Source organism: Sorex araneus, chromosome X, assembly GCF_027595985.1.
Source record: "Sorex araneus isolate mSorAra2 chromosome X, mSorAra2.pri, whole genome shotgun sequence".
NCBI classification, from domain to species: Eukaryota; Metazoa; Chordata; class Mammalia; order Eulipotyphla; family Soricidae; genus Sorex; species Sorex araneus.
The window spans coordinates 352,558,253-352,585,726 of NC_073313.1; the positions used below are offsets into that span (position 1 = coordinate 352,558,253).

Here is a 27,474-nt window from a genome sequence, read left to right on the forward strand (position 1 = left end):
TCTCCGAGTTCTTCTTTGACCCAAAGGTTAACAGCATGCTCTTAGTGCTTTTCCCTGGCTTTCTTCCTATTTTATAGCTAATTTCTACCTTCATGGAATTGAATAATGCATCTTAGGAGGTTGTCTGTGGTATCAACCACCTTAAGAATAAAATATTTGTGGTGTAGGGATCAAAAATCAGGGTCTTACACATGCAATGCAAGTTCACTATATTCATGGTTCAATTAACGCAATATAGAAGTTCTTTACCATTCTTGCTAAAACAATTTTGCTGGAGTAGTGTAGTATAAACCCAGATCCCTTGAGATACAGAATAAAGAAGTCTGCTAGATCATTTATGAGGACTTTTATGTCTGTACCACACTATGGGCAATAGATGCAGGTCCTCACGTAGCTTCACGATAACCCTGGTACTTGGATCACACATTTTGCCTTAGAGGTAGAAATGGCCTACATGCAGTTCAGCAGTAGAGCATTTGCCTTGCATACTTAAGGCCCTGGGTTCGATATCTAGCACCATCAAAGAGGGTAAAAAAAAAATAAGGAGAAATTTGCTCCTTTGAGAATACATACTTTCAACAACAAAGAGATTGGAGAACTTAAAAATTAATATTACCATGTAGACATCAAACTCATCCAGACATCTGAAGGGAGATTCGGCAATGGACCACAGAGAAAGAATGAAGCAAACTGTGGAAAAAGAACGTTCACCTCCAGATAAGGCTCGCATGTCATTGAAGGCAGCTCTGTTCCCCTCTCCAGGCTGAACCTTAAGGAGTTAACAGAAGAAAATACACAACAGTTTGGTCGGCGTAAAAGGAAATGGGTATTTTTAAACATTTATATAGACACATACATACACATACAAGATAAAAACTGAAGGCCTTGAGTGATGTGGAAATGACATTATACCCTTTAAAATACATTACAGTAAAACAATAAGCAGTTTAAAGGTAGTTTTGTTTGAAAGAAAGAGAATCAAACTGAAATTCGAGTTTTCTCAATGTAACTAGACTAGACACCCCCAAATTCCAAAGGCTTAATAAAAAATGCCTGCACACCCATGTTCATTAAATCCCCGTGCCCAAAGGCCAGGATACGGAAATAACCTAAATGTCCAAGAAGTTGTGGTGTATATATACAAAGGAATATTATGCAGGTATTACAAGAAATGTTTTATTATGTTTTAGAATACGTGTTAGATACAACGTACTTTATATTACTATAAGAAAAAAAATCTCAGAGCCTTTTGCGATTTAGATGGAAGTGGAGGGCATCATATTAAGTGAAATAAGTCAGAGGGAAAAGAACAAATACCAGGTAGTCTCACTTATCTGAGGTATACAGAGAAACAACACATGGGAACTACCAAACAGTGACAAACTCTAGGCCTCTGACTGCAGAACGCAGAGAATCACGCAGTAGGGGGAAGAGTGGGGAGAGGAAGAGGCAGACTAGGGCGACACAGTACTGCGGTGGAGGGTGCTGGGTACTTTGGTGGCAGTGAAGGTGCAGGAACTTCGTAGGTCAAAAGTACAAGCTAGCATGAGTGTTAACTACAACTGAAAAGAAAAGCAGCAAACCACTAACAGTGCCAGTGGCAGGCAAACACTAACGATCAAAAGAAACGATCTTCCTGCAAGGACCATAACCCATCCGGCATCAAAATATCAACATACACCACCTGTGCATGTTTAAGTCTTCAGTCCATTTTTGCTGCTCTTGGGACCGGTCTAAGACACATCTACTGTTTCATTGTTTTACATGTGGATACTCAGTTTTCCATCACCGCTTACTGAACAGACTCCATAACCACTGGATTTTATTAGCTAAACGAGTATTATTAATTGACTATGTATAAGCATGAGTTAACGCCTGGGCTTAAAACAGTAATTTAAAAATGTTTCATCAGTCCTGTAGTATTTGTGTCACTACTGCTTTTTGGAGCCAGGAAGTATGGTAACCCTAAGTTTTGTTCTAAAGAACTTTGTTGATTTGGTATCTTCAGATGGTTCGTACAAATTTTAGGACTATTTCTGTCTTTAAAACAAATTTTTTTAAAAAATTTTTATTTGGTTTTGGGGCCATGATGGTGCTCAGGGATTACTTCTCCTGGCTCTGCATGCAGAGATCACTCCTGGCAGGGCTCAGAGGACCGTATGACCCGGAGCTGAGCCTCGGCTGCCCACGTGTAAGGCAAGTACCTCACCCGTGGTAATATCTCTCTGGCCCCTATTTTCTGTGTTTGTCAACAATGCATCTAAATAGATATTGCATTGAATCTACAGATAGCATTAACATTTGAGCAGTATCGATTTTATCTATAAAGACCGGGTATCTTACCATTAATGTGTAATTTTTTCAATTTCTTTGATAAATCGTCTTATATTTTTTTCAGTATACATATTTTTTACCTCCTTGATCAAATACATTCCTATGCAGTTTGTTGTCTTGAATTTGCTATTCCTGTTTTCTTTTATACTTACAAGTATCAAAATAATCTTTTGTTAACTGAATTACAATGACATCTAGTGGTTAAAGAGCTTTAAAAATAATTATTGAATGCCATAAAGACACAACCAGATACAAGACTCATACTGAACAAAAAATAATAAGCCATGATGAGTGAAAATTTCTTTAAATACATGTGATTGAAAGAATTCTAAAAGAGGTTACTGCGAAGTTGAATGTGGTGACTTTGTTTATCTAAAAGAGATTGTATTTAGGACACCTTCAGAGATACCAAGCGATTACATGGGGTAGGATATTTTTTGAGAAATCTTGTCTTAAAACCAGAGGCTTAGATTTTCCATAATGACTGTCACACATAATTCTGGCACACTACCCTTAAAGTAAAGTTCTTTTTTTTCCCAAAGAGAATAGATAATCTTACCAATATATTATTAAAAGATGAACAGCGGCTAATTTTTCTAATGACCAACAACCAAAAGATACTTACTGATATAGTGAGAGTTTCATTCTTGTGGTCAAAATTCATTTTTCCACAATAAGCTCTTTGAGACAATAAGTTGTCAAAGTATAATTTGCATCGTAGAGTTAAGCACCTAAGAAAAAAACATGTTATGAAGAATATAAAAACACAGCATTAGATATACATACTTAGCACGGTCTTTAAACCAGCATGGAAACCCAGAGAGAAAGAGGTTACCATTGGCTGTCCATTTATAGGTGCAGTTTTAGGTACTTCTTCTGTTGTTGATATTTTGGAGGGGACAAGCGGGGACTTAGCTGTGCTCAGGACTGACTCCTGGCTCTGTGGCTCAGGGATCACTTCTGGGCGCTGGGACACCACACCTGGATTGGCCATCCACAAGGAAAGTGCCTTGACACCTGTACTATCTCTTCACCATTTGTAGGATTTTTATTCCCATCTTTATACTTCACATTCCATCCTACATCTCTCTACTACACTTCCTTTTATAATAAACATCTATAGAATGAAGAGGCCCTATCACAATGAATAATATTTCATTGTATTATAAGCAGTCCATATGAATGCATCATCTATTCAATGGAATATATAATAGCTGAATACAAAAGAAAACGAAGTCTTACATGAGAGAAGTAATAAGATAACGAATAAATGACCTATCCACTTGCCAGTCTCTTTTAAACTTACAACAGCAAGAAGACTAAAGTCAATTATTATTTATTTCTTACTCTGTGCCTATAATATTAGCCTTCCAAAGTGCCTAGCATGATGCAGTTTACACCATTCTGTCTCTGAATCAGATAAGGAAGATTTTCTTTATCAATTACTAACTTTTCTATCCTTCTATTAATCTGACAGTCACATATCTTTTTTTACTCCTTCAGTTACCTTCCATAAACATCCTTATTCATTTTTCTTGCCCTGTCCTATCTTTTACCAATATTTTGCTAATAGGAGCTCCTGTAATCTGTCTTCTATGTCTTCTATCATTGCTTTGCATTGTTTTCTTGAGTACTTTCTTATACTATGGCACAGCAAGAAGCTCATCTGTATTTTCCATAGTTCTCTTGAATCAGTCAGCTCTTCAAGTAGCTCATTTTTCTGGAGAATAGTACTTAGGAATTAAGACAGGACAAATGAACTAAATGTATGATCTCTCCTTCTACTGAGTCTAACACTCATCTCTTCAGAGACGATTTCTTTCATTCTTTTCCCCTTCAACTCCCCTTTCTAATCTGCATCAAATCTCCAGGCTACAGAATACTGACAGTCTGCGTTTTCTTTTCCTGCCATACGAACCACTACTATTTAAAAATTTACCATTAACGTTTCTTTCATACTAATATGCATTTTCTTTAATTTCTTCTATTCATGAAAATCCAAAAGAGACTGTTAGTCATAAAATGGCACACCTCTATATCCCTCCGGGGTAAAGAAAAAAACAGAATTTAGCTCCGGAAATTGGGTAAATCATGTAGAACATATTAGTGGTGAAGAGCTATATCAAGACAATAAAATGTAAGGCCTCACTTACATTTACAGAAAACACTTTAAAGATCAATTTCCTGGATATGATATAAACACAAATCCTACTGCTTCTGGTAAATAAGTAGCAAAAGTCACTGGATTCATTCCTTCGTCTGAAACTAAACGTGGACAAAGTATATGAAATCTGATCGTCTAGACTCGACATTAGACAGTGCAGGCTGTTCCAGTTAAAATCATCTCTTAAAATTGAGATCACACTGAAAGATGCCCCAAATGGGTAGTCAGAGAAAGCGTACAAGGGAGTGGAAACCTGTCCCTGTTTGAGGGGTCGGAGCTAGAAGTCTGGGTCAAGGCGCCTCTGTTTCCCAAAGCAGCTACTAGATGAGGGCCAGCACAGGGAGAAGTGTTTAGGGAAACGACAAACGGACAGTCCTCGAGAATGTCAAGGTGAGTGTTCAGCCCATCACGCCATGTGTGTGAGCTACTCTGGGCAAAGAAAATACTCCAAGATTATTCAGAGCCCAAACCAGCTCCCGATGCTAGTGGCCTGAGCAGAGGCTTGCGTGACGCAAGGCCTGGGTGGGTTACTCAGAAGAGCGCTGCTTCACAGGTAGGAAAGAAACGGCTCTTTGGGTTCCATTGAACAGGATTTTCAAATAGTCTCAAAAGGATATAGATAAGCCAACGTGACCCAAGTTCCAATAATGTGTTGTAAAACTAAACACATATTTCAAATTTTAACCATAACTCAGTTATGGAACATAGTTCAACATAGAAAGTTTATTTATCCTTATGACCTTTTCTGAACTGCTCCACATACACACATAGACACATTTTAAAATTTCTATAGTCTTGCTTCCTTTTGGACCCGGCTGTGGAAGGAGCATGATGGAGGGGCCCGAGGGAGCGCCCTCGGACCCCAAGCAGCCCACTGAACTAATTCCGGCATGGGACCAGAGACCCCACGGCGTGCTGAAGCTGTGGGACCCGGGCATCCCCCTATTCTTTTAACCTGTCTCTCTCTCAACTCCTCCCCCCTGAGCACAGCGCAGGGGCCGCGGTTTTCCTGAGCGCAAAACGGAGACGCCGAGCCTCTCTCTAGGTTTCTCCATCTTATGAGCACCATAAAAGGGTAAAAGTTTATAGTGATGTTATTTCTGGTTGTACTTTCCCTGGACTTTATACAGAAACCCAAAACCGCGCGGCCGCGGACTTAATGTCATCTTAGTATGAGCAATATGTAATGGTTCCTTTCTAATGGGGCGGACTTTTGTGGGAGATCCTAATAGTAAGTCTGTTGCTGAAATATTGAAGGCAATCAAAGTGGTAGTCATCTCACTAGACTGAACTAAGGTATATCCCCACGCCGGCTGAGAAGAAATTTTCTTCTTTCTCGGGAAGAAACGCGGTGTGTCATCAACTACAGTGTGATGTCCATTAAGCAAACAGACCTGGTGGCGTGGGAATGGGATATAAGGGGAAAAATTATGTACAAGGAACAGCGGGACGCTGGTGGAATCTCGAGCCGGAGCCGACACCAGCGCAAGACCGTCGGTTCCAGAGACTGCTTGCAGATACTCTACAAGTCTATCAACTAAGCCAGAGCCCCACGCCTGCTGATGACGGGAAATAACCATCCTTTTCGGTTTTTTTTCCCTTGTCAGGCAGCGTGGCGATTACTAAAACAGGCGTGAACTCGGTGGCGCGGGGCAAGGGGGAAAAAGAAAAACTATGTAACAAACAGCGGGACTTAATATCTCTATATTCTTAGCAATGGAGAACTATCAAATGCCTCCTTGGCAATAGGACTGCTTTTCTTTTTTGGGGGAAACCCCAACAACGGTAGTGAGTTGTGTGTTGAAACATGGAATGTAATCGAAATAAGGCGAAATAAGGCGTAAACGAAGTGAAACATATCATGGGCAAGGGTTGGGACTGGGGAGGTGGGAGGGGGCGGCAGGTATACTGGGGGGGTTGGTGATGGAAGATGGGCACTGGTGAAGTGAAGGGTGTTTGAGAACTGTATAACCGACATAATCCTGAGAACTATGTAACCCTCCACATGGTGATTCAATAAAATTTAAAAAAAAAAAAAATTTCTATAGTCTTAAAATTTACAGAGTTTGAAATGCAAAGAAAGCGAAAGGATTACTGAGGAAAGGAATGTTACCGAGGGGAAAAGAGAAGGGCTGTCTTGGATCCAACTATATCAAAGGTCATTTTAACCTGACTTTTTCCTTTTAGTTGGCATTTTTGTTGGAAGTCAATCTATCCCTGTAAGTCTGTATATTTCTGCCATATTAATATCCAGTTTTCCTGATCTTATATTTCGCCATTCAGTCAATACATAGATCAATTTTCTATCTTATGTCAGGTTCTGCAGTAGGTAGGTAATACAGGAGGAACAAAAACAGAGGTTTCGTCGCTGGAGCTGTATCACTCTAGCAGGTCACAGTAAATCAACCAAGATCTTGGTCAAGAGGTTCCTTCGGACAGTGGCTTGTCTTAAGGTTGTATGTAAGAAGTGACATAGGCTGTTTTAGAACCAATGAAATCCCATTCAAAGGACTAACTGAATGAAGAAGTAGGATTGGCTGAGTATAAAAGACCTTCAACTCCTGAATTCTTTGATTCAATTATGGAAATTTAAGTACTGGCCAATAAAGCAAACAGAACCATGTGGTTGATTTACTTATTTGTAAGGGAAAACATGTAACAAGGAAAAGTCAAAAATGTCATAGTTTTAAATGCACTTACCTTCTAAACTGCTGGTAAGTCTTGTATCTGTGGGTCATTATTTCTTCTAGCAATTTAATAAACCTTTTTAAAGTCTTCACTTTATTGTCCAAGTCAAGATAGGTTTCTCTTGCTTCTTGATACTGCCTAATTTATAAACAAAATATTAAGTAAATAAGTGCAAAAGAAACAAAAAAAAAAGTAAAATCTCAGCTAGAGTTAAGAACAGGGAGCGTCGAGTGATGCACAGGGTCGAAGTAGAAGACGGCCCTGACTAGGAGGAGCTGCTGGCAGGGCAGAAACAAAGTCTAAGGCCCAGAGAAGGGGGAGGAAAAATATCTGCGGGGAACCCAGAGGTGCAGAGCTTAGAAAGTTTCAGCGATATATCTTCTAAAAGTAAAGGGAAGGCAAAAAAATACTGCCTTTTGTAATAGATACCAATTCATCGCAATAATAATAATAATAATAATAATAATAATAATAATGATAATAATAATGTAACAAAGAAACTTGGCTTTTAAACTAGAACTGCAAGGGCCAGAGAAATAGAACAGCAGGTAAGGTTTCACATGGCCGACCCAGTTTAATTCCCGGCACCACATATGGTCCCCTGCATCCTTCGGGAGTGATCGCTGAGCAAAGATCAGGAATAAGCCCTGAGCACCACCAGGTAGGACCTCCTCACCAAAACAAATCACGTCAAAACAAAAGAACCCCAAACCCACATGTAATACTATGTTGGTGAAAATGCAAAAATGGCACAAACTCTATAAAAAGGAATTTAGCAATATGCAATAATAAAATAATTGCTCATCATGCTTTAATCTGCTAAACTCACTTTCGAAATTTTCCGTAGTGATCCAAACACCCAACAATATGAAAAAACATATGCTTCAAGTACACAGAGCAACATCTTACATAACTGCAAAACTGGAAATAACACAAATGCATATGCAGAAGAACGGAGTAAACTCTGGTGTACTGACTAATCACACACACACACAACAGGGTACAGTGAAGTTGTACAGAGAATGGGGAGACCCGTAACCGACAGGGTGGTTTTCAACTGAGGAATTAAAAAATCAAACACATATGGACCTGCGAACTTTCGGGGTGAAAAAAACCACTAGGACCAAGGAAAAGCTATGGGTAGACACTAATGTAGAAGGAAAATTGAGGGAAGGTATTTCTCTGAGAAAAACCTTTGAATATATAACTTTGACTTCGGGGAGCTTTATATTTTACACATTCCCAATAAACTGAAATCAAGTAGGATGGAGAAAGCTAAAAATAAACACAAACAGGAATGAATGAACCATCTGTATTCAAGCAGTTACTTTCCATAGTAAGAGGAGAAAAACACCTAAACAATTTTAGAACATGGTAAATTTGCTACATACTAGGAAAAAAATAATAGCAAGCACCTCTTGAATGCTTTTCAGTAGAAATTTGTTTTTGTTTTTTTTTTAATTGTAGTAGTATGGGTGTAGCAATTCTGAAACTGTGTGGTGGGCCTGAGCAAACAGTGCTGCTGAGAGCCAGGGTCTCCACTGCAGAGGAACAGAGAAACATGAAGCAGTGAGGTAACAAACAGACCAGGCCACAGTTGGAAACGGAGCTATCACTAGGAACTCATGTCTTCAGCGGCAGTCACAGCAAGAACCTAAATGAGTATGTCAGGAACTATAAACTCCCCTGGTTCCATCTAATCAAAAACAAAGACCAGTCTTGAAAATTCACTGAACACACCGATTCAGTTTAGTGCATGCCAAGTTCAGTGACATGTTATTTTCCAAGGCCTGGGTCATTTCTTATTTAAGCCTGGGGAAATAAGTCATCAGCAAAATTAAACTGCTTTCCAAAGTTAATATAAGGTAATCATTGATCAATATTCCCTACATTTAAGAAAATCCTACTATTCTAATTGGTCACTGAAAAATCAAGTCACTGTAGAGAATTCTGTCACCACATACACTGCTCCGCAGCAATGAACACCACCCCTGCCCTCTGACTCAGCACCGGTTCTGGATGAAGATTTGGTTTGCAAACGCTCTTTCTGGTTTTGGTAAAATAAACGTTTACTAATTATGACTTGGATGATTCACTTTTCCTTCAGGGTTCTCTAGAACTGGTATTTCTTGCCCAACAGCTCTCATTAACAGGAACCCGAGGGCCTGGCAAAGTGACTAACTCCAAGGCTGGGTCAAGAAAGGCAAAGGATAAGGCTTGCTATATCTTGTTATGCCTGAAAGCGAAAAAGTGCAAATAAATACATACAAATGAAGTGAGCATGTTAAAAGTACACAGTATCCAGCTTGAAGGGGCTCCATTTGACTCCAATTTCCAAAGTTGGGAAATTTTAGGCACCAACTATAACTGCTATAATGATATAAAATAGGAATACGTCGGTCCAAGACTGAAAATAGAAGTAAGTCAATGAATAGGCAGATAAGTAGGAGAGAAAGGTTTTTTCTTACAAATAACTGACAAATAAGGAGCACACAAGTGAGCCAGAAAAATCACCATTTTCATAATCATATAGCAAAGAGCGGTTTGGGCAATAATCTTTAGCAGACAGTAATCTAGGGCTGAAAATATGACCAAAACCTTGATACTGGTCATAAAGAGTCTCCCAAAAGAATGCTTACTAGCTATCCCAGCAAAAAAAAGTGAACACAGTGCAGAAACCAAACAACACAACTATTCCTGATGAACTGTTTAAGAATAGAGAAGCCTTCTCTGATAATGGTTAAAAAATCTATTAGATATAAAAATGTATACATAAAATCTGTACATGATAAAAAAAAAGATTCTATAAAGTATTACTTAATAAACTGAAAAAAATGCTAGCAACTTTTACATAAAGATCAGATAAATTACTTCAAAAATTTATGAAGAATCATTAGAGGTTACTGATGGAAAAAAATCAGAGAAAAATAGAAAGCACATATAACACTCACAGAAAAGGGACAAAAATGACATTTAAAACATGAAAATATGTTCCATCACTTGAAGTTTAGTGAAATGCAAATTTAAATTACTCCATGGTCTACACCTTTACGGGAGGAATTCTATGCAACAGAAAAACAATCAATATGGCCACATACTATTTAAGCTGCAGGGAAACTAAGGACTCTCTACAGTACTGATGGAAGTGTAGAATCAAGTATAATATCCAGAAAGAAACTTGTCCAGTGTAAGAAACCTGAACATATTTATAACATGACACATACCAAAATTATCGTGTACTACTTTTCTTTTTGTTTTTGGTTTTGGAGCCGTACCTGGAGGTGCTCAGAGGACCATATGTGATGCCGGTGATGGAACTGAGATCAGACTCATGGAAGGCGAGCACATATCCTCTGCACTAGGACTCCGGCCCCGTACCAACACTTACAACAGCAATGCTTACACTAGCTCAAATACCCATGATGAATAGATGAATCTAATACCGCAAAATTACAAAAAAACAGAGAAACTGCCAACCTACTGACATGGCAAGATACCCAAAAAGATCAAATAAGAAATCAGTGAAACAGTTTATATTTTATCTCTTTGTCTGCAACAATAAAAAATATTTCTATTATCTTGCATATGCAAAGCACAATGAAGTATATTCAATAAATAAAAAGTAATGGATTTGATGTAGAATAGGAAAAAGGGAACCTTTTCACTGTATGCACTTGTACAATGCCTTTTAAAAATATTCAAATATTTTCCTCTTTTAGATAATGTATGGTATTTTATGTCTTTGCATTGTTTTCCAATGTTTTTGAAAACAGAATTGAGATCACTGGTCTCCAGGATCTTAACATGCAAGGGTCTTCATAAAGTATAAGAGCTTTAATTTTTTTTTATAACAGCTTTAATTTACCACTATGTTTAACCTCGTTCAGTAGTTGCCTACTTCGAATTTCTCAGTCTTATGAATAATGCTATAATAAATGAGCACAAGTTACTTTTCTAATTTTGGATTAGAACAACAAAATTAGCTAGCCAAATTGAAACTTCTGAAGTCTTCTGGCATAAAATCAAAGATTCGAATAACAACACTAACATGCACAGCGCATCTAAGAGGATGTAGCCTATACACTCTCTTCTCACTATGGACTCTCTTATTGAACACTGTACTCAAATTTTCCTTAGCAAAGCTTATGGTAACTCAGACATTTTTGTATTTTCATGGCTATATAACATAGAATACAGCTGAAAGTAAAAATTGTAATTTTTAAAATGTTAAATGTCATTAAAAATTTTGATGTTATTCATTAACATTATGTGAATGTGTTAAAAATGAAAATTTTAATTAATGCCAAACTGACAGTGCCTGGGAGAACTTCAAATTTTGAGAGTTATCTCAATGACTCTAATTTAAGTACCTTTTAGATGATTCAAAAAGAACAGAAAATTTGCCAAAGTCACATAAACAATTAGAAGATTTAAAGTTCAAGTCCAGGTACTCCTGCTTCAGAGCTTAAAACGGTATTTTTTTTAAACCAGTAATATGAAAATATACATTTCAATAAAATCTCATTGATAATGAATTTTTGTTTTCATCTTAATGCGTACATTAAAAAATGGCTCCGGGGCTGGAACACAGCGGGTAGGGTGTTTGCCTTGCACGTGGTCAACCCGGGTTCGATTCCCAGCATCCCATATGGTCCCCTGAGCACCGCCAGGAGTAATTCCTGAGTGCATGGGCCAGAAAAGGCTCCACTTGGGCAAGGGATGTGCCCAACAGTAGGATAAGATGCTTGCAATGCACCCACGAGACTTAAGTTTGAAGTTTGATACGGACATCAAATTTGATAAGACTAGCCAAACTTACTTGCTAGAGCAAATGTCACCCAAACTTAGGATGCACATATAAAATACCTAGTTTTTATCTTAAACACACACACACACACACACACACACACACACACACACACACACACACGAGCAGGAAGTTGCCGACAACCTACCTCATTATTTCTTCTCGATCTCCATGACTAGCATGCTCTGCCTGTATCTTTTGTCTTAATCTGTTAATTTCTTTGTCTAGGATTGATGCTGACTTTTTCACTTCTATTCGCTCTGGGCAGATCTGTCTTGCTTGTGACATTTTCTCCTAAGGGGGGAAAAAAATATTAAATTTAAAACCCTTCTTGGATTTAACAACCATTATACTGCATGTGTCAATATATGCAAGGATTATGAAATTATGTTCAGGTACGTTTTTTTTTTTTTTAATTGGAACAAGTATTTTCAGGTACGTTTTAATTACATCTAACATCAATACAATTTTTGTAAGCGCTATACTGAGAACTAGTTTGAGTCATAAATCTTCCCAGAAACTGTCTTACTGCATTCTAATTCTAATTTATTAATTTCAAAAATCTCCCAAACTTTCCAGCGAAACAATCTTTAAATTACCAAAAAAAAAAAAGACATTCAGGGTGCTAAAATTAGACATAACTTTTTGTCTTAGGATGATACCCGAATATCAAATAGCACTGAAAACAAACTAAAGGACTAAAGACTAAAAGTAAAATACTTTAAAAACAGCATGTTTATATTTTCATGTGACGAGTCTTAAAGAAAGCAATGGAATCTGGAGTCTAAGTCATTTCCCTAAGATGTATGGAAAACATCTCTACTCGCTAAAGGTCGTCTTCACCGGGTTCGATTCCCAGCATCCCATATGGTCCCCTGAGCACCGCCAGGGATAATTCCTGAGTGCAGAGCCAGGAGTAACCCCTGTGCATCACCGGGCGTGACGCAAATAAATAAATAAATAAATAAATAAATAAATAAATAAATAAATAAAGGTCGTCTTCAGCTCACCGGGCTCTGGGAAGACAGCTGCTGCTAGACAGCCGGCAGCAACGGTGTGCAGTGAGAAGCAGCCCGATTCCAGCCTCACCATCATCCCAACTACTCCGAGGAAGGAGTGTCTTTTTCTAACTAGAAGCTGCTACCCCCTTGCCGGACTGGGCGCGTGATGAACTATGAGGGCAGTGAAGGACTCGGGCTCCAAATCACGCAGAGGCACAAGCGGGCTGCTGCAGGCAGGCCCAGGGCCCTCTTCACTTGGTCTATGTGAACAGTCACAGGCAAGACACTCTCTGTGTCTCCGCCTCTGCTGATCCAACAAGACAGCTGTTGCTCTTTGCAAAGCATATGTCCATCACATGGGCCGTGTTTGGAAATACATTAGGAGAACATACTTAAAAAAAAAACCCTACTTTAATTAATCATGACTAGGTTTGTAAACGAGGAAAAAAGAAAAACAGTGGATAACCTCAAGCTCTTTTTCTTTCATATCCAGTTCTCGTTTCTTTTTATTCAGAGTGTCCAGGTGTTCCTTTTGTTTCTCTTCATAATGCCGTTTTCCTCGCTTCTGGTTATCTACTTCTGAGTCTGCAAGGTTTAACTCATCCTGTTTGAAAAGAGTCAAAGCAATCTATCAAGAGAAGGTTGCTATGAAAGATTTACTAGCAGAGGTATAAAATCCACTCACTAAAATTCACTAAAGCAAAGGGGTTTGTTTATACCGCTTGAAAAGAGAAGTGTAAGACTTCACATCTTTATGTGTGAACAAAAATGAGGGATTCCCCAAAACTTGCATATCACATTATTCTATTTAAATTCTTATAAGAAGTCTCCAAAGATTATGGTGTTTTTAATGTTCTTTTAGAAAAGAAGGAAATTAGTTTTGTGTGGGATACTTAGAGGTCATTTGACAGAAAAACTGTTTTTAAAAAGGTAAAGTGAGCTGGTATAGTTATATATCCACAGCACAGACTTAACACTGAAAACATGAGACCAGGTTGCAGCCACTGAACTCTGCAATGTGCCTGTCACGGTGACAGGCGTGGAATCGGGTGACGGTTGGGATGAGGAGGGAATATGAGAAAACTGGAAGGAAGGAAGCTGACACTGGCCGTGGCACAAATATTATATGCCTAAAATGCAACTATCAATAATTTTGTAAATCATAGCGGGTAGGGTGTTTGCCTTGCATGCAGCCAACCTGGGTTCGATTCCTCCATCCCTCTAGGAGAGCCCGCAAGCTACTGAGAGTATCCTGCCCACACGGCAGAGCCTGGCAAGCTACCCGTGGAGTATTCGATACACCAAAAGCAGTAACAAGTCTCACAATGAAGACATTACTGATGCCCACTCGAGGGAATCAATGAACAATGGGAAGACAGTGCAACAGTGCGATAGTTCTTTAATTTTTTTTAACAGGTGAACTGGAATAGAGAAAGGATTTTAACATTAGCAACTATGTCAAAAAACATTTTAAAAAGAGGTTTTAGGTAAAAAATTAGTAGACAGAAGAGACTTTTAAAAAGCCCTCAGTAATATTAAGCAATACTTGGAATACCCATGGAGTGGCAAACTATGAGACACTGCAATAGTAAAGTAAGGACTCAGACCCTAGCAGAACCCTGAAAATATCAAAGGTAAAAAACACACATGGGGGGCCAGAGCAACAGTGCAGAGGGCAGGGCATTTGCCTGGCATGCCACTGCCCCGGGTGTGATCCCTGGCACCCCACAGTCCCGAGCCACACAGAGTGATCCCTGGGAGCAAAGCCAGGAGTAACCCCCTGAGCACTATCAGGTGTAGCCCCAACACAAAGAAACCCACAAACATGGGATTCTCTTATATGGAAAATTGAGACCAGGCAAATCCATGTTTACGGATGGTCAAGATGCAGGTCCTGTTGATATGCTAATAAATTTGTATAGCAACATTTCATTATTTGGAGTAACTGAGTGGCATCACAATGCCACTGTTCACTGTGAGCATATGAAAATACAATGAATTTCCCCCCTAAGTTTGTATTTGTATCTTTGCTGAGCTCATTTATTAGTTTGAGTTCTAGTGTAGATTCTGGGATTGCATAGTTATGTCATATGCAATAGAGACAGTTTTAATTTCTATGTCATGTGCAACAAAAACTTTTTATTTCTTCGCTCATAAGCTGTGTATCTTTTATTTCTTTGACCTGCCTTATGTACTGAGGAGAAATTCCAACACTAGACTAAGAAAAAAAAAGATGAAAACAAGTTATAATTGCTTTTTCTAGTCATCTGCAGGCTGAATACTCCTTAACATGCTGCAGTTGATTACTTTAAAAGATTACTTTTTAAATCACAAATGTGTGCGGAGTATTGCTTGCTTATCTTTTCTGCAAAACTGTCTAATATAATCTTCAGTACTACAAAATTCTGAGTATCGGCATAGCCATCGGCCATAAATTCTGGTAAACTGCTTTTTGCTTTAGCTTGGTACAAAATATTAAAAAATTTTCTCTTAAACACTGTTTTGGACCATGATTAAACTTGTTAGCTTTGAAATATCTGCTATCTTGCTATTAACAATCTTCAGTGTGATTCCATTACGTTAAAAAACGATGCATAATTTCAATTTTTTTCTTAATTTCAGTTTTATAATATTTGTTGGGTTTTCAAATTATTCAGGAGTTTGGTAGGCTTGGGGTTCCTAAAATCCTTTATTAAGGTCTTGATCTTAAAGTCAACATTATAAGGTTAATATGTTAGATTTTGCTCATCTAATTTGATATATTAAAGATATGCACAAAGGTTCAGAGCTGCTTTATTTGTAATAGTTCCCAACTGGATACCATATCAGATAATCATTAAGAAAATGAAAAAAACAAACTGTGTCATATTAAACACAGTGAAGTATAAATCACCAATTTAAGGGAATAAATTACTGATTTAAGAAACAATGTGGATAGGTATGATAAACAGTAACTTGTATGATATATACTTGTTTTTCTCTTCCTCATAAAACACAATCACTGCTTTCTTACTTTTTTAACTTTTAATTTTTGTCTTTGGGCCACACCCGGTAGTGCTCAGGGGTTACTGCTGACTGCACTTAGCAATCACTCCTGGCAGAGCTCAGATGGGATGGCAGAGATTGAATTGGGTCAGCCATGTACAAGGCAAGTGCCTTACCCATTGTACCATCTCCCAGGCCCTATAATTATTTTTTTTTTTCAAAAAATACTAATACTCTATGTACTATGTGATAAACAGTGTAGATTCTGAAAAAGAACAAACTGAAAAAAGGCAAGGGACAGAATATGTTAATTTATTACACATAATTATGAAAATGTACAAACTATATTACTAGAAAGCAGAGTGGGTTCCTGGAGACAAGGACAAGGATGTGGGAAGGGAATGATACAAAGGGAAATAGCAGGAGAAAAACTTTTGAGCATTAAGTTTACGTTCTGTGTAGTTGAAAACCTATATACGTACTGAACCTTAACCAAGTGAATGCATCTGTAGTGTGTGTGTGTGTGTGTGTGTGTGTGTGTGTGTTTGTGTGAGTGTGTGTGTGTCTGAGCCACATGTGAGGCCCTCTGGGCAATACTTACCTCCTAAGGTTGTGCATAGAGTTTAATGCTGATTCCGTGCTCAGAGATCACATATGGCAATACCAGGGACTGGACCCGGGCTGGGCGCGTGCCATGCAAGCACCCTGCCCATCACTCACTCTCACTGGCCCCATACCAAACTCAACACCCACATAATGTTATACGCAAATTCTATCCAAATAAAACTCTTCTTTTACACTGTGCTTTTTAAGAGTTCTTCTGTTGGGAGAACATTGTTTAACTTGGGGGGCCTCCCCAGTGGTTCTAGGGGTCACAAAGGCCACAGCGGCAGCCTCGGGCGGCCATGCCTGCAGTCTATGCTGCAATTCAGAATTTTGAAAGACTTCTACGTACACAAAAAGAACCTGTGAAGTATTTAAGGACTGGAAATATTTACCCTTTGTAACAGGACTAAGGGTATTTCCTTACCTAAAACCACAATTAAAGGCATCTTATTTATCCTGCTAAAAATAACTATCACCTTTTACAGACCTCAGACATAGCTTTCTTTTGTCTTTGGTTGTTTCTGGGCCACACCCTGCGATGGCCAGAAGTTACTTCTGGCTCTGCTCTGAGGAAATCCCTCCTGGCAGTTCTCAGGGGTGACCGTATGGGGTGTTGGGGATCAAACCAAGGCCAGCAGCATGCAAGCAAATCTGCCATTCTTATAAGGGAGTTGTGTTATGGGCCAGAGATAGTACAGTGGGTAGGACGCTTACCTTACGACTGCTGGCCTGGGTTCAAAACCCAGCACCACACTCAGTTTCCTGAGTCCCATCAGGAGTGATCCTTGAGCACAGAGCCAGAAGTAAGCCGTGAGCACTACTGTGTGCAATCCCAACCCCTAAAAAGTGTCCTGCTAAAAACTAAAACACGGATGCACACGATCTGCCTGGATCTCCTGTCTTAGAATATGGACTTTCATACCTGAGGGCGCATTTCTACTTTCCAGGGAAACGACCCACACACCCTTGCTTGGCATATGTACTTGGCTTTCTCTCCATTCTGGAGACGCCCAGGTTCTCTCTTGAGCATGTAACTAAATCTACGTCTCTTCTTCCCTCCCTTTATTTCCCCAATAAACTTTTGCTTCACATAAAACCCAAAATACCCAAGAAACCCAGTGATCCATATAAGATAGCGATGAGCAGTTCCTTTACTTCAAAGAGAATAAAAGAAAATGCACGCAATTTATATAATAAGAGATAATACTAACAGAAAATTGGAATGGCGTAAACACACATTTGCCAATCATTTTTGGCACAAAGTTAAAATAAAGAGAGCTAAATTTTCCTTAAAGAAAGAATTTAGCTCTATGGTGCCAATGGTAACACATTTGTGCAGGTAAATCCTTCTTCCAATTTTGGAAAGAAAAGGTTTAATTTTATAGGATGAAATGAACTGCCTTTTCCTCTGTTTATCCTGGTTATTCAATTTGTCATTAATAAACTTATGCCCTGGGTATTTTCAAATATAAAACAAATGGGAGCAAGAAAGCATTTTGTTAATTTGCATTTTACTGGGAGTTTTAACTTTATAACTTAAAGAAGTTGAAGTTGAAAGTTTAAAACATAGACTGATGGGGTCCAACGATTCAAGGGTCTGAAGGGCATGCTTTCAACACGGGAGCCTAAGGCTGGATCCCAAGGAGCCCACAATTCTCGGGCTCCACAAAGCAAGAGATTGAAAAGCTAGAAAAAAGAAAACCACTTGGAAGTTTCATTCTCAGGGTGCTTCAATGGGAGCTGCAGAGATCATACAGTAGGAGGGCACTTGCCTCGCACACGGTCAGCCCAGGTGTGTCCCCAGCATCCCAAATGGCCACCCACGGCTGCCAGAAGAATGCCTGAGCTCAGAACCAGGAGTAAGCTCTGTGCATGCAGGGTGTGCCCATCCCCACACCCCTCTGACAAATAAACAAAAAGGCGCTTAAATAAGCAACTTAATTACTAAACAATATTTGAGAATTACCCGTGTGTATTACTCTCCTAAGTTTCAAATTAACAGGCTTTAAAAAAACAAGAGGGGGCTGGAATGATAGCACAGCGGGTAGGGCGTTTGCCTTGCATGCGGCCGACCTGGGTTTGATTCCCGTATCCTATATGGTCCCCTGAGCACTGCCAGGAGTGATTCCTGAGTGCATGAGCCAGGAATAACCCCTGTGCATCACCAGGTGTGACCCAAACAAACAAAAAAAGAACAACAGAACATTAGCTCTTGAAACTTTCAAAGGCATCATCCCATCAATCCACAGAAACTGCCTTCTCTGGCTCTAAGGGGTTCTCCTACTCCATCTATGCAGACCAACTCTCTCCGCAAGCTTACTTGCGGTCACACTCTGTCCAACAAACGAGATTCACAATGAGAGCAAATGTTTAAAATGAACTAAAGTGCATAAAGTGAACTAAATTTCAGGAAAAGTTCTAAAAACATTTCAATATGAACCACAGTCCTAAAAGCAAACAAATCATACTGAGAAACTGCTAAAATATCACGGTTAACAGTTGTCCATCATTTTGTTAGCCAAGTCCTCGGTCCTGTGTTAGGACTGACGGCTAGTGTGACGTGTGCTGTGAAGACAAAGCCTCTCGGCTCGTGGCCGATTGCATGCAGGTTCGCTGAAGGACTCACCTCCTAGCTTTCAGTAATTTGCAGCCAAGGCAAAGAGCTAAGACCAAGAATTCTTATTGCCTTCTGCCCATATTTTCTGCGCTTGAACTTATTTATGGACTCCCAATTCCAGGAGTTGCTTTAGCCTAGAGGTCCCTAAAAGAACAGAACACAATGTACTCTTCATCATTTTCTGATTTAAATTTTAAATTGGGGATAAAAAAAATTTAGGTGCTAATCCACTGTTTCAAAAAATTTCACCATTTTGACTTACATTGTTTTTAAGCATGTGAAATCTTTTTAAATCTTTGTCATAACTTCACTACTCTAATGAGTTCTGAATTTTACCTTGTCTGCTACTGATATATTTATTTTATTGACGTAATGATATCTTCTATTCATAACAAAATTTTGGGGAGTAGGGTACTTGGGGCCACAACCTGTGGTGTTCAGAGGCAATGCCTGGCTCTGTCCTGAAGAGTAACCCCGCCAGTGCTGAGGGGATAATGTGTGGTGACCGAACTGAGGTCAGCTACATGAAAAGCACTTGACTCCCTGTTTTACCTCTCCAGTGTTTTGTCCTCTTTTCTATCCCGAGCTCTGTCTTTGTGGTTTTGATTTCCTATAGCAGTTATCTTTCATGTCTTTCTCTATACTATCATTCTAAATATCCTTCTTCACTTTAAAAGTTTAAAAGTTTAACTTTTAAACTTTAAAAGTTTAACTTTTCTAGGCGTTTGGGCCACACGTGGAGGTGGTTAGGAGCTGTTCCTGAAATGGGGTTTCAGAGTCAGAGTTTGTCCTGGTGGTGCGTGGGGAATCATGGGGTGCCAGGGACAAACCTGGACCTCCAGAGTGCAAAACAGGCACACTAGCCCGTTAAGCCACTCCCCATTTTAAGCTACTTACAAATCTAAGTTTTATATTCTCATTAATCAGTTAACCCATCACTTGGCACAGCCGGTAGGGCATTTGCCTTGCACATGGCTGACCCAGCAAGTTACTAAGAGTATCCCGCCCGCATGGCAGAGCCTGGCAAGCTACCCGTGGCATATTCGATATGCCAAAAACAGTAACAAGTCTCACAATGGAGACATTACTGGTGCCCGCTTGAGCAAATCAAAGGATGGGACGACAGTGCTACAGTGCTGTTCTCTAAAACAAAGGACACCAATCATCCCAAACAGAAAATATATTCAAAACTACCTTGGGTTATTTTGGCAGGCAAAAATCCCAACCAAATGGAAGAAATCCACCAGAAACATCAATTATTGTTTCTAGGGGCGAGGGCGATATATGCGAAGAGCTGGAGCACGTGCAGAAGCCTGGGTCCAAACCCAGCACCCCGAGACTCCCTGGGCCCCAAGGGGAGCATCTGCACAACACCAGGGTTGCTGTAGCAAAAAAAAAAAAAAAAAGAAAAGAAAAAAGAGGACTTTTTCCCTATGCAACTCTCTAGCTTCCTTTAATATTCTCCCAACCAAAAATTACAGAAGACATAATTTTAAAATGAAGACAATTATAGCTAAAAACCACATATGTGCAAATTATTTTTAACTTTTTACCTAATTTTTTATTCAAATGGGGGCTAGTTTTCCTGTAAAAAGAGGGGCGGTTTATATTTATTTATTTGTTTGCTTTGGGGCCACACCCAGTGGTGCTCAGGGCTACCGGTTCTATGATCAGGAATTATTCCTGCCAGGACTCTGGGGGCCACGCGTGGTACAGTGGGAATCAAAGTTGCACGTGCGAGGCAAGAGCCCTCTCCACTGCACCACCGTACTATCCCTGGGGTGGGGGGGAGGGATTTTTAAATAATATCAATATATCCCTTTACTCTAAAATATTCTTTATAGTGTTATTATAAATGAAACTTGAAGCTCTGTGAATAATTGAGTTAGTCACAAAAAGAATAACAAGCGATTGATAATAAAGTCATTAAACAACATGGAAAAATTTACATCACAAATGTAACTGTTAAGTAATTGTATTTTCCTATTTAAAAGCATGAGCCAAGAAAAAATGAGTGTTAACTGAAACATAATAATAAATAGAATCAACTAGCATTGTTTTTTAGGTTGAATTTTATTAACCCAAGTTTTATTGTTAAGAAATGTTGGGACAACAGAAAGATAAACATAGAAACAATGAAGCAAAGTGAGATGTCCCTGATTCTGGTTCTAAAAGAGAACAGCATAAAATAAACAGAGAATAAAAACTGCAGTGTTTGGAAAAAAAGAAATTTGTCAATTTTTTTCTCATAAAGCAAGAGCCAAAGTACTGAGTTCTAATTGTTTCAATGGTAAAAATTTGATTAATACACTCCATTTTCATGTGGCTATATTCATATTTAACTAAGACTTTGTTCAGTTAAACTTATCTAGTGAATACTCTGAATACAAATTAAGACATAAAATTCACATATAATAATGATGGACATACCTTAAGAGGATCTGCTTGCTCTGATAATTGATTAATTTTCTGCTTAATTGCATCATACTTGTTTTCTGCTTCTACTTTCACACTTTTAAGATGTTCCATATTTTCCTTTTGTTGCTCCATATTTTTTTCAACCGTTTTCATTTTGATTTTGTTTTCCTGAGCTTCATCTTCCTGGTTAATATTTACAAAGCACACGGGGTTAATTAAAATGCTCTATCCTATAGAAAAACAGTACATACAATTCTGAAAGAATCCATAGGCTAAAGATGAACATAAAAAATACTAGAATATTTCTATACCCTTAATGATAAATTAGGACAAAGGGAAAAAAAAAGTCAAAACAAGTGGTGACTTTTAGGACACAAAGCACTGCAGTGATCAAGGGGTATTCCCTGGGGTACTCAGGGGACCGTGTGGAGCTGGGGATCAAACCCTGGACATCTACATGCAGAGCATGTGCCAAATCCTTGGAGCCTCTAGCCTTTAATTTACTCTCACTTTCTGAGCCATCCCTGTGGTGCTCAGGGATCACTCCTAGAGGGGCTGGGGGCAGGTGAGCCCATACAGGGTACAGAGGATAGAACCCATGTTGGCATGTATAAAGCAAGAGCTCTACCTGCTATACTAGCTCTCGGGCCCCCTACTTAGCTCTTTCTCTCACTATGTAGTGTGCTGAGGAACAAAGACACAGTTCAGAGGGTGAGGCACTTGGTCTTGCATGTGGCTGACATCACGGAATCCTGCACCACATATGATAACCCGAGCACAGCCAGGCTTCACTCCTAAGCACGGATTTGGCCAGGGAGATACCGAGTGTGGCCCGAGACCAAAGGGCCTTGTTCAGAAAACGTGACAGATGCTGAGTAAATAAATAAAACGGTCCATACCTTTAAGAAATTTGCTATACATATTAAAATTTTAAACCAGAAATACTCTATAAGAAAACAAGATTATTTTTTTTTCTGGGAGTTTCAAAGCAAAGATTTATTTACTATTCAAGAAATAAAAAGAAAACCGGGGCCGGAGCACAGTGGGTAGGGCATTTGCCTTGCACGCAACCCACCCGGGTTCGATTCCCAGCATCCCATATGGTCCCCTGAGCTCTGCCAGGGGTGATTCCTGAGTGCAGAGCCAGGAGTAACCCCTGAGCACTGCCAGGTGTGACCCAAAAAGAAAAAAAAAGAAAATTATAACGTAAAAATTTATCTCTGCAATAATATCAAAGCATTTCAATGCAGACCCACCCAGAAATCCTAAGAGATACTAGATTATGGAAAAAAGAAAATAAGAATTATACAGACAGCATCATAAAAATCAAATTATCACCAGATTATAATATGTGGTCATGGTATTGCTTCCTATGCATGGAAATTAGAGGAAATAAGATTACTAACAATGAAAACACATTCTTATTAAAATAAAATGACAAAATGGCGTGATTTTATCTATTTTGTCAGTTAAACTCCAATATTTAATGTAGTAATTAGTATAATGTAGATACTTAATTAAAACTGTTCATTTTAACAAAAGTTTGTGACTGTTCATTTACAACTCAAGAGAAGCTAAGCTAGATGTCAAATATTAATCCCCTCCAAAATTAAAAGTAACAAAATATGTGATAAACTTACTTGGAAAACAAAAAAAACAATGCAGAAACAAAGTACTACTGGTTAAAAGATATCTATTAATATATGATATCCATTAATTCCAAATAATACTACTATAGGTTTGATGGGCCACAAGTTACAGACAATTAAATATTGATAATTTTATCTCAGATAACAGGAGACAAAATTGATTATTACACAATTACTGTATGGATCTTAGCCCTAAACCAAGTAGTTTCTACTTTAATTGTACATGAAGGCAGCATTCATAAAAAGCAGGTTCAACTGAAAAGCAGTAAACTCCAAAATGCTGGTGCTAAGATGATATCAGCCTAAAACATTTATCCTTTAGAATTACACTTAAATTGAGAGGGGAAAAAAAAAATCTTACCAACGTTGCTATATCTACAGATTGGTGTTCTTCTATATTTTCAAGCTCCCGAATTTCAGAAATACCTTTTCTAATTTTCATCTGAAAGAGAAAATTTAAGATTTTTTAGATTTCAATAACATTAAAAAAATCAATAATCAATAACTTCTAAAATGATGGTTAGCACTGTAGCACTGTTGTCCCATTGTTCATCGATTTGCTCGAGCAGGCACCAGTAGTGTCTCCACTGTGAGACTTGTTACTGTTTTTGGCATATCAAATATGCCAAGGGTAGCTTGCTAGGCTCTGCCGTGTGGGTGGGGTACTCTCTGTAGCTTGCCGGCTCTCCGAGAGGGACTGGGTCGGCCATGTGCAAGGCAAACGCCCTACCCACTGTGCTCCAGTTCAAAATGATGGTAAATTAAATTAAAAATTAGCCCAAAGAGCTGGAGAGCATGTTCTGTAGGCAGAAGGACTCGGAGCTTCACCCTGGCGCCAGTGAGCCCCTGCAGCACACAGCCCAGCACGGAAACAGCAGCCTCAGAGCCTGGCTGACCATCCCTGGGCAACTCTGTCCCTTCAAATGAGCAATACAAAAATCGAAACTAAAAAGAAATACTGAATCCACAAAGTACATTAATTCACAAAAAACCTGCTTTACAGGAAAGCAATATTCCATAGAATGTAAGGGAAACATTAGTGCTGAATGAGCAAACAGAAGTTCTATGTAAAGTCCACCACACGTTGACCTTATTGCTAATCCCTTCCCATGCAAAAACAATGAAGACACTCCTTGGTGTCCCTGAGACTCATAATAGTCCCAAGGTTAAAGTTATTTCCATAGCTCAATGTTTAGTATTTTCTCAGGAGTATACAAGAGATTGTCTTGTTATGATGCAACAAACTACAGAAGCTTGTGTGGTAAAATTTGATTTTAAAATAGAAAATATGGCAGTCATTTGACTAAAGTATGTTTGATTTTGGGAAATAGTCATTTTTCATAAAGTGCTATTCAAGTTAGCAAAAATTTACTATTTACAAAGAATATTCCTATGTTTTAATTTTTAATAAAGCAAATATTGATAAACATCACACAAGTAAAATCTCAAGACTTTAAGGGAGCTTGTGCTCGCTTCGGTAGCATATATACTGAAACTGGACCGAAACAGAGAAGATTAGCATAGCTCCTGTGCAAATCCGCAAATCCGAGAAGCGTTCCATACTTAAAGAAAAAAAAAAAGACTTTAAAGGACCTTGATTTAAAAAATAATCTGAGGGTGTGGTGCTGCCAGCAGGTCAACCTGTACCTTCGGGGCGAGTACATCAGCAGCCTGATGGTGCCTTCAGACTTCCAGATACCCCCAAAATTGCTGCTGTACCTTTGGCTAGACCCCAACAACTTGGGGCCAAGTTTACCAAGAAATTAAACAGTCAAAAGTTAGGTATGTGGGAGCCACACCCACAAACCACTGCCGGTTCAGCTATATAAGCTCATTTATTGGCCCTATTTCAGAGACCCATAAATCTCAAAAGAGATCAAAAGATGCAGTTAGGGCCAGTGGTACAGAGGTAAGCAGGAACTGTGACTGAGATCTCCAAACCCGCTTAGATTGGGACTAGGCCTCCTCCCCGCAGGTCCCCAGTATTTGGCAGTCACACCCAAAAACTGCCCCGGCACCATGTAATCTCATCAACAGCCAATACCCAGAGACTATAAATTACAGCTCCTGGAAGAGAATGACACAGAATTTCCTGGTCATTATATTCTATCCATAACAAGCAATACAAAACAAATCATCTAGCATTGCCTTTTCGGCAGGTTTGAGTGGTGGGACTGGTGTCAAAATAGTGAATGTAACTAAAGTACAGGGAGAGTAGGGGAAATTGTCCACCACACAGCAGGGGAAGGTTTGGAAGGGGGGTGCGGTATACTGGGGATTTTGGTGGTGGAAAACATGCACTGGTGAAGGGATGGGTGTTTGATGATGACCAAAGCTCAAACATTAAAGCTTTGTAATTGTATCTCACAGCGAATCAATAAAAAGGGGAAAAAATAATAATGAAATAACAAAATTAACATTCTGAATAAAGAAAAAGTAAGGTGGAGTTTATGCCCAATTCAATCAGCTTAGTCAATGGCTGAATAAATAGCAGTACTCCTACATTATAAAAAAAATAATAATCTGAGAACTACTCATCTAATTAAATGAACAGTAGGATCTTAAGGTAACTTGCTTTTACTTTTTTGGCTTTGGGGCCACACCTGGCAGTGCTCAGGGTTCATTCCTGGCTCTGCAATCAGGGATCACTCTTGGCAGGCTTCAGGGACCATACGTGGTGTCAGGAATCAAACCCGGATTGACTGTGTACAAGACAAGCACCCAACTCACTATACTACTGCTTTGGCCCCAATCTTGGGTAACTCGGAAGTGATAGTCTGACAACAAGAAATTGAGTGCAATTATTTACCTTTAATTCTTTATAATGTAGTTGGCACCTTTTAAGAATTTCTTCCTGGTGCTTAATATCCTTTTCAAGGGCAGACAAATGTTGTTGAAGATTTAATATCTGAGCCTTCTTATTTTCAATCTCATTCTCCAGGTCACTTGTTAGAGACAATAAAATACGTTTTAGGTCTACTTCTGAATATTTACCAAAAAGCAAAGTAAAAGCTTGTAGTAGTTTATTTGCAAAATGAAGAGAATAAAATTCTTCAAGTTAGCAATAAGAAAATAAGAAAATACAGAGTTTTCACAAAATATCTATACTTTTAAAACTGGAGCCAAGCTGGAGTTTATTAATTTACTTCATTAGTAATACTTGTAAGTGGCAGTCTTTGTGTAGAGTGTTAAGAAAAGATATATATAGAACGAAAACATGAAAGAATTCAATGAAGAAAAAAAAATCATTAACATTTTAATAGAACAATGTGTCTTATGTCCACAGTACCATGAAAATACAAGAGTCTGAAGGAAGTTAAAATGACTTTGCATTCTCAGAGATTTACTAGTTGAACCAGTGACAAAATAAAAAAAATCCAGCTCAACATCAGCTGCTGGAATAAAGTATGTGCTAAACTTTCTTGGGGAGACCTTCACTGACTAAAGGTTATCTGTTACTATAAAAAAGATACCTATTAAATATGAATTTCAAAAAACACAACTGTAGATTTGATGGGAAACAACTCTTCAGCAACTGCCACAGGACCTGCGGCAGGAATGGGGTCCGAACTTCTGACTAACGCTTGCTGGCTACAGTTTAATCCGCTGAGCCATCTTCTGGGCCAAATGACTGTGAACAGAGTATCAGGAATGGAAGGATATGCCAGAGGAAAGTGGGATAAATATTGAAGCTATACCGTCTACCAACCTTATTTCAGAATCCACATCTCTGCTCAGGAACTTAGGTCTTGTGTTTTCAGATGAATAGTAACGTCCTGCAAAAACCTGATCGCCATCGGCAGTGAAAGCTTCTCTACAATTCCTGGGTGGCCTTTGGGATTGCATTACTGCACGCGCTACAGAATTATTCTGAAAGAATAAACGGGAAAAATACATTTTTTAAGGATGGCAAAACATTTTTAAAGCAACTATTTCAGAACATCACTGGGACACTTCTCCCAAGGGTGCCTGGGAGCGCAATGTCGTGGAACCCAGGGCCCTGCCATATGACAGCCCAAAGATAATTTCATTTAAACATCTGAATGGAAAAATTCCTTCAAGTTAGTTTCAAAAAATAAAAACTTCAAGATTAAGAAAAAATAAAAAAACTACGAAATCGTTTAAGAAACAATACTTCATGAGCAATTGATACTTTAAGTGTTTTCACACCAACTTCAAATTAAAAAATAATCTTAAGTACTTCA

The 27,474-nt window shown here is 38.8% G+C and overlaps 1 protein-coding gene and 1 non-coding gene across 3 annotated transcripts in view; one reads left to right on the top strand and one right to left on the bottom strand.

Moving 5' to 3' along the window:
• Positions 1 to 27,474, bottom strand: part of SMC6 (structural maintenance of chromosomes 6) — a 75,371-nt gene that overhangs the window by 4,446 nt on the left and 43,451 nt on the right. For both annotated transcript variants that reach the window (XM_055122784.1, XM_055122785.1), the window contains exons 17-25: positions 26,979 to 27,139; positions 26,079 to 26,214; positions 23,631 to 23,711; positions 21,633 to 21,803; positions 13,461 to 13,598; positions 12,142 to 12,287; positions 7,199 to 7,324; positions 2,960 to 3,065; positions 617 to 769 (exon numbers count right to left, since the gene is read on the bottom strand). In XM_055122784.1, coding sequence (XP_054978759.1) covers positions 617 to 769; positions 2,960 to 3,065; positions 7,199 to 7,324; positions 12,142 to 12,287; positions 13,461 to 13,598; positions 21,633 to 21,803; positions 23,631 to 23,711; positions 26,079 to 26,214; positions 26,979 to 27,139 — 1,218 coding nt within the window. The remainder of the gene's footprint in view (positions 1 to 616; positions 770 to 2,959; positions 3,066 to 7,198; positions 7,325 to 12,141; positions 12,288 to 13,460; positions 13,599 to 21,632; positions 21,804 to 23,630; positions 23,712 to 26,078; positions 26,215 to 26,978; positions 27,140 to 27,474) is intronic.
• LOC129400515 (U6 spliceosomal RNA) lies at positions 24,735 to 24,836 on the top strand. The gene has a single exon (XR_008627743.1). It is a non-coding gene; the product is annotated as a U6 spliceosomal RNA (small nuclear RNA).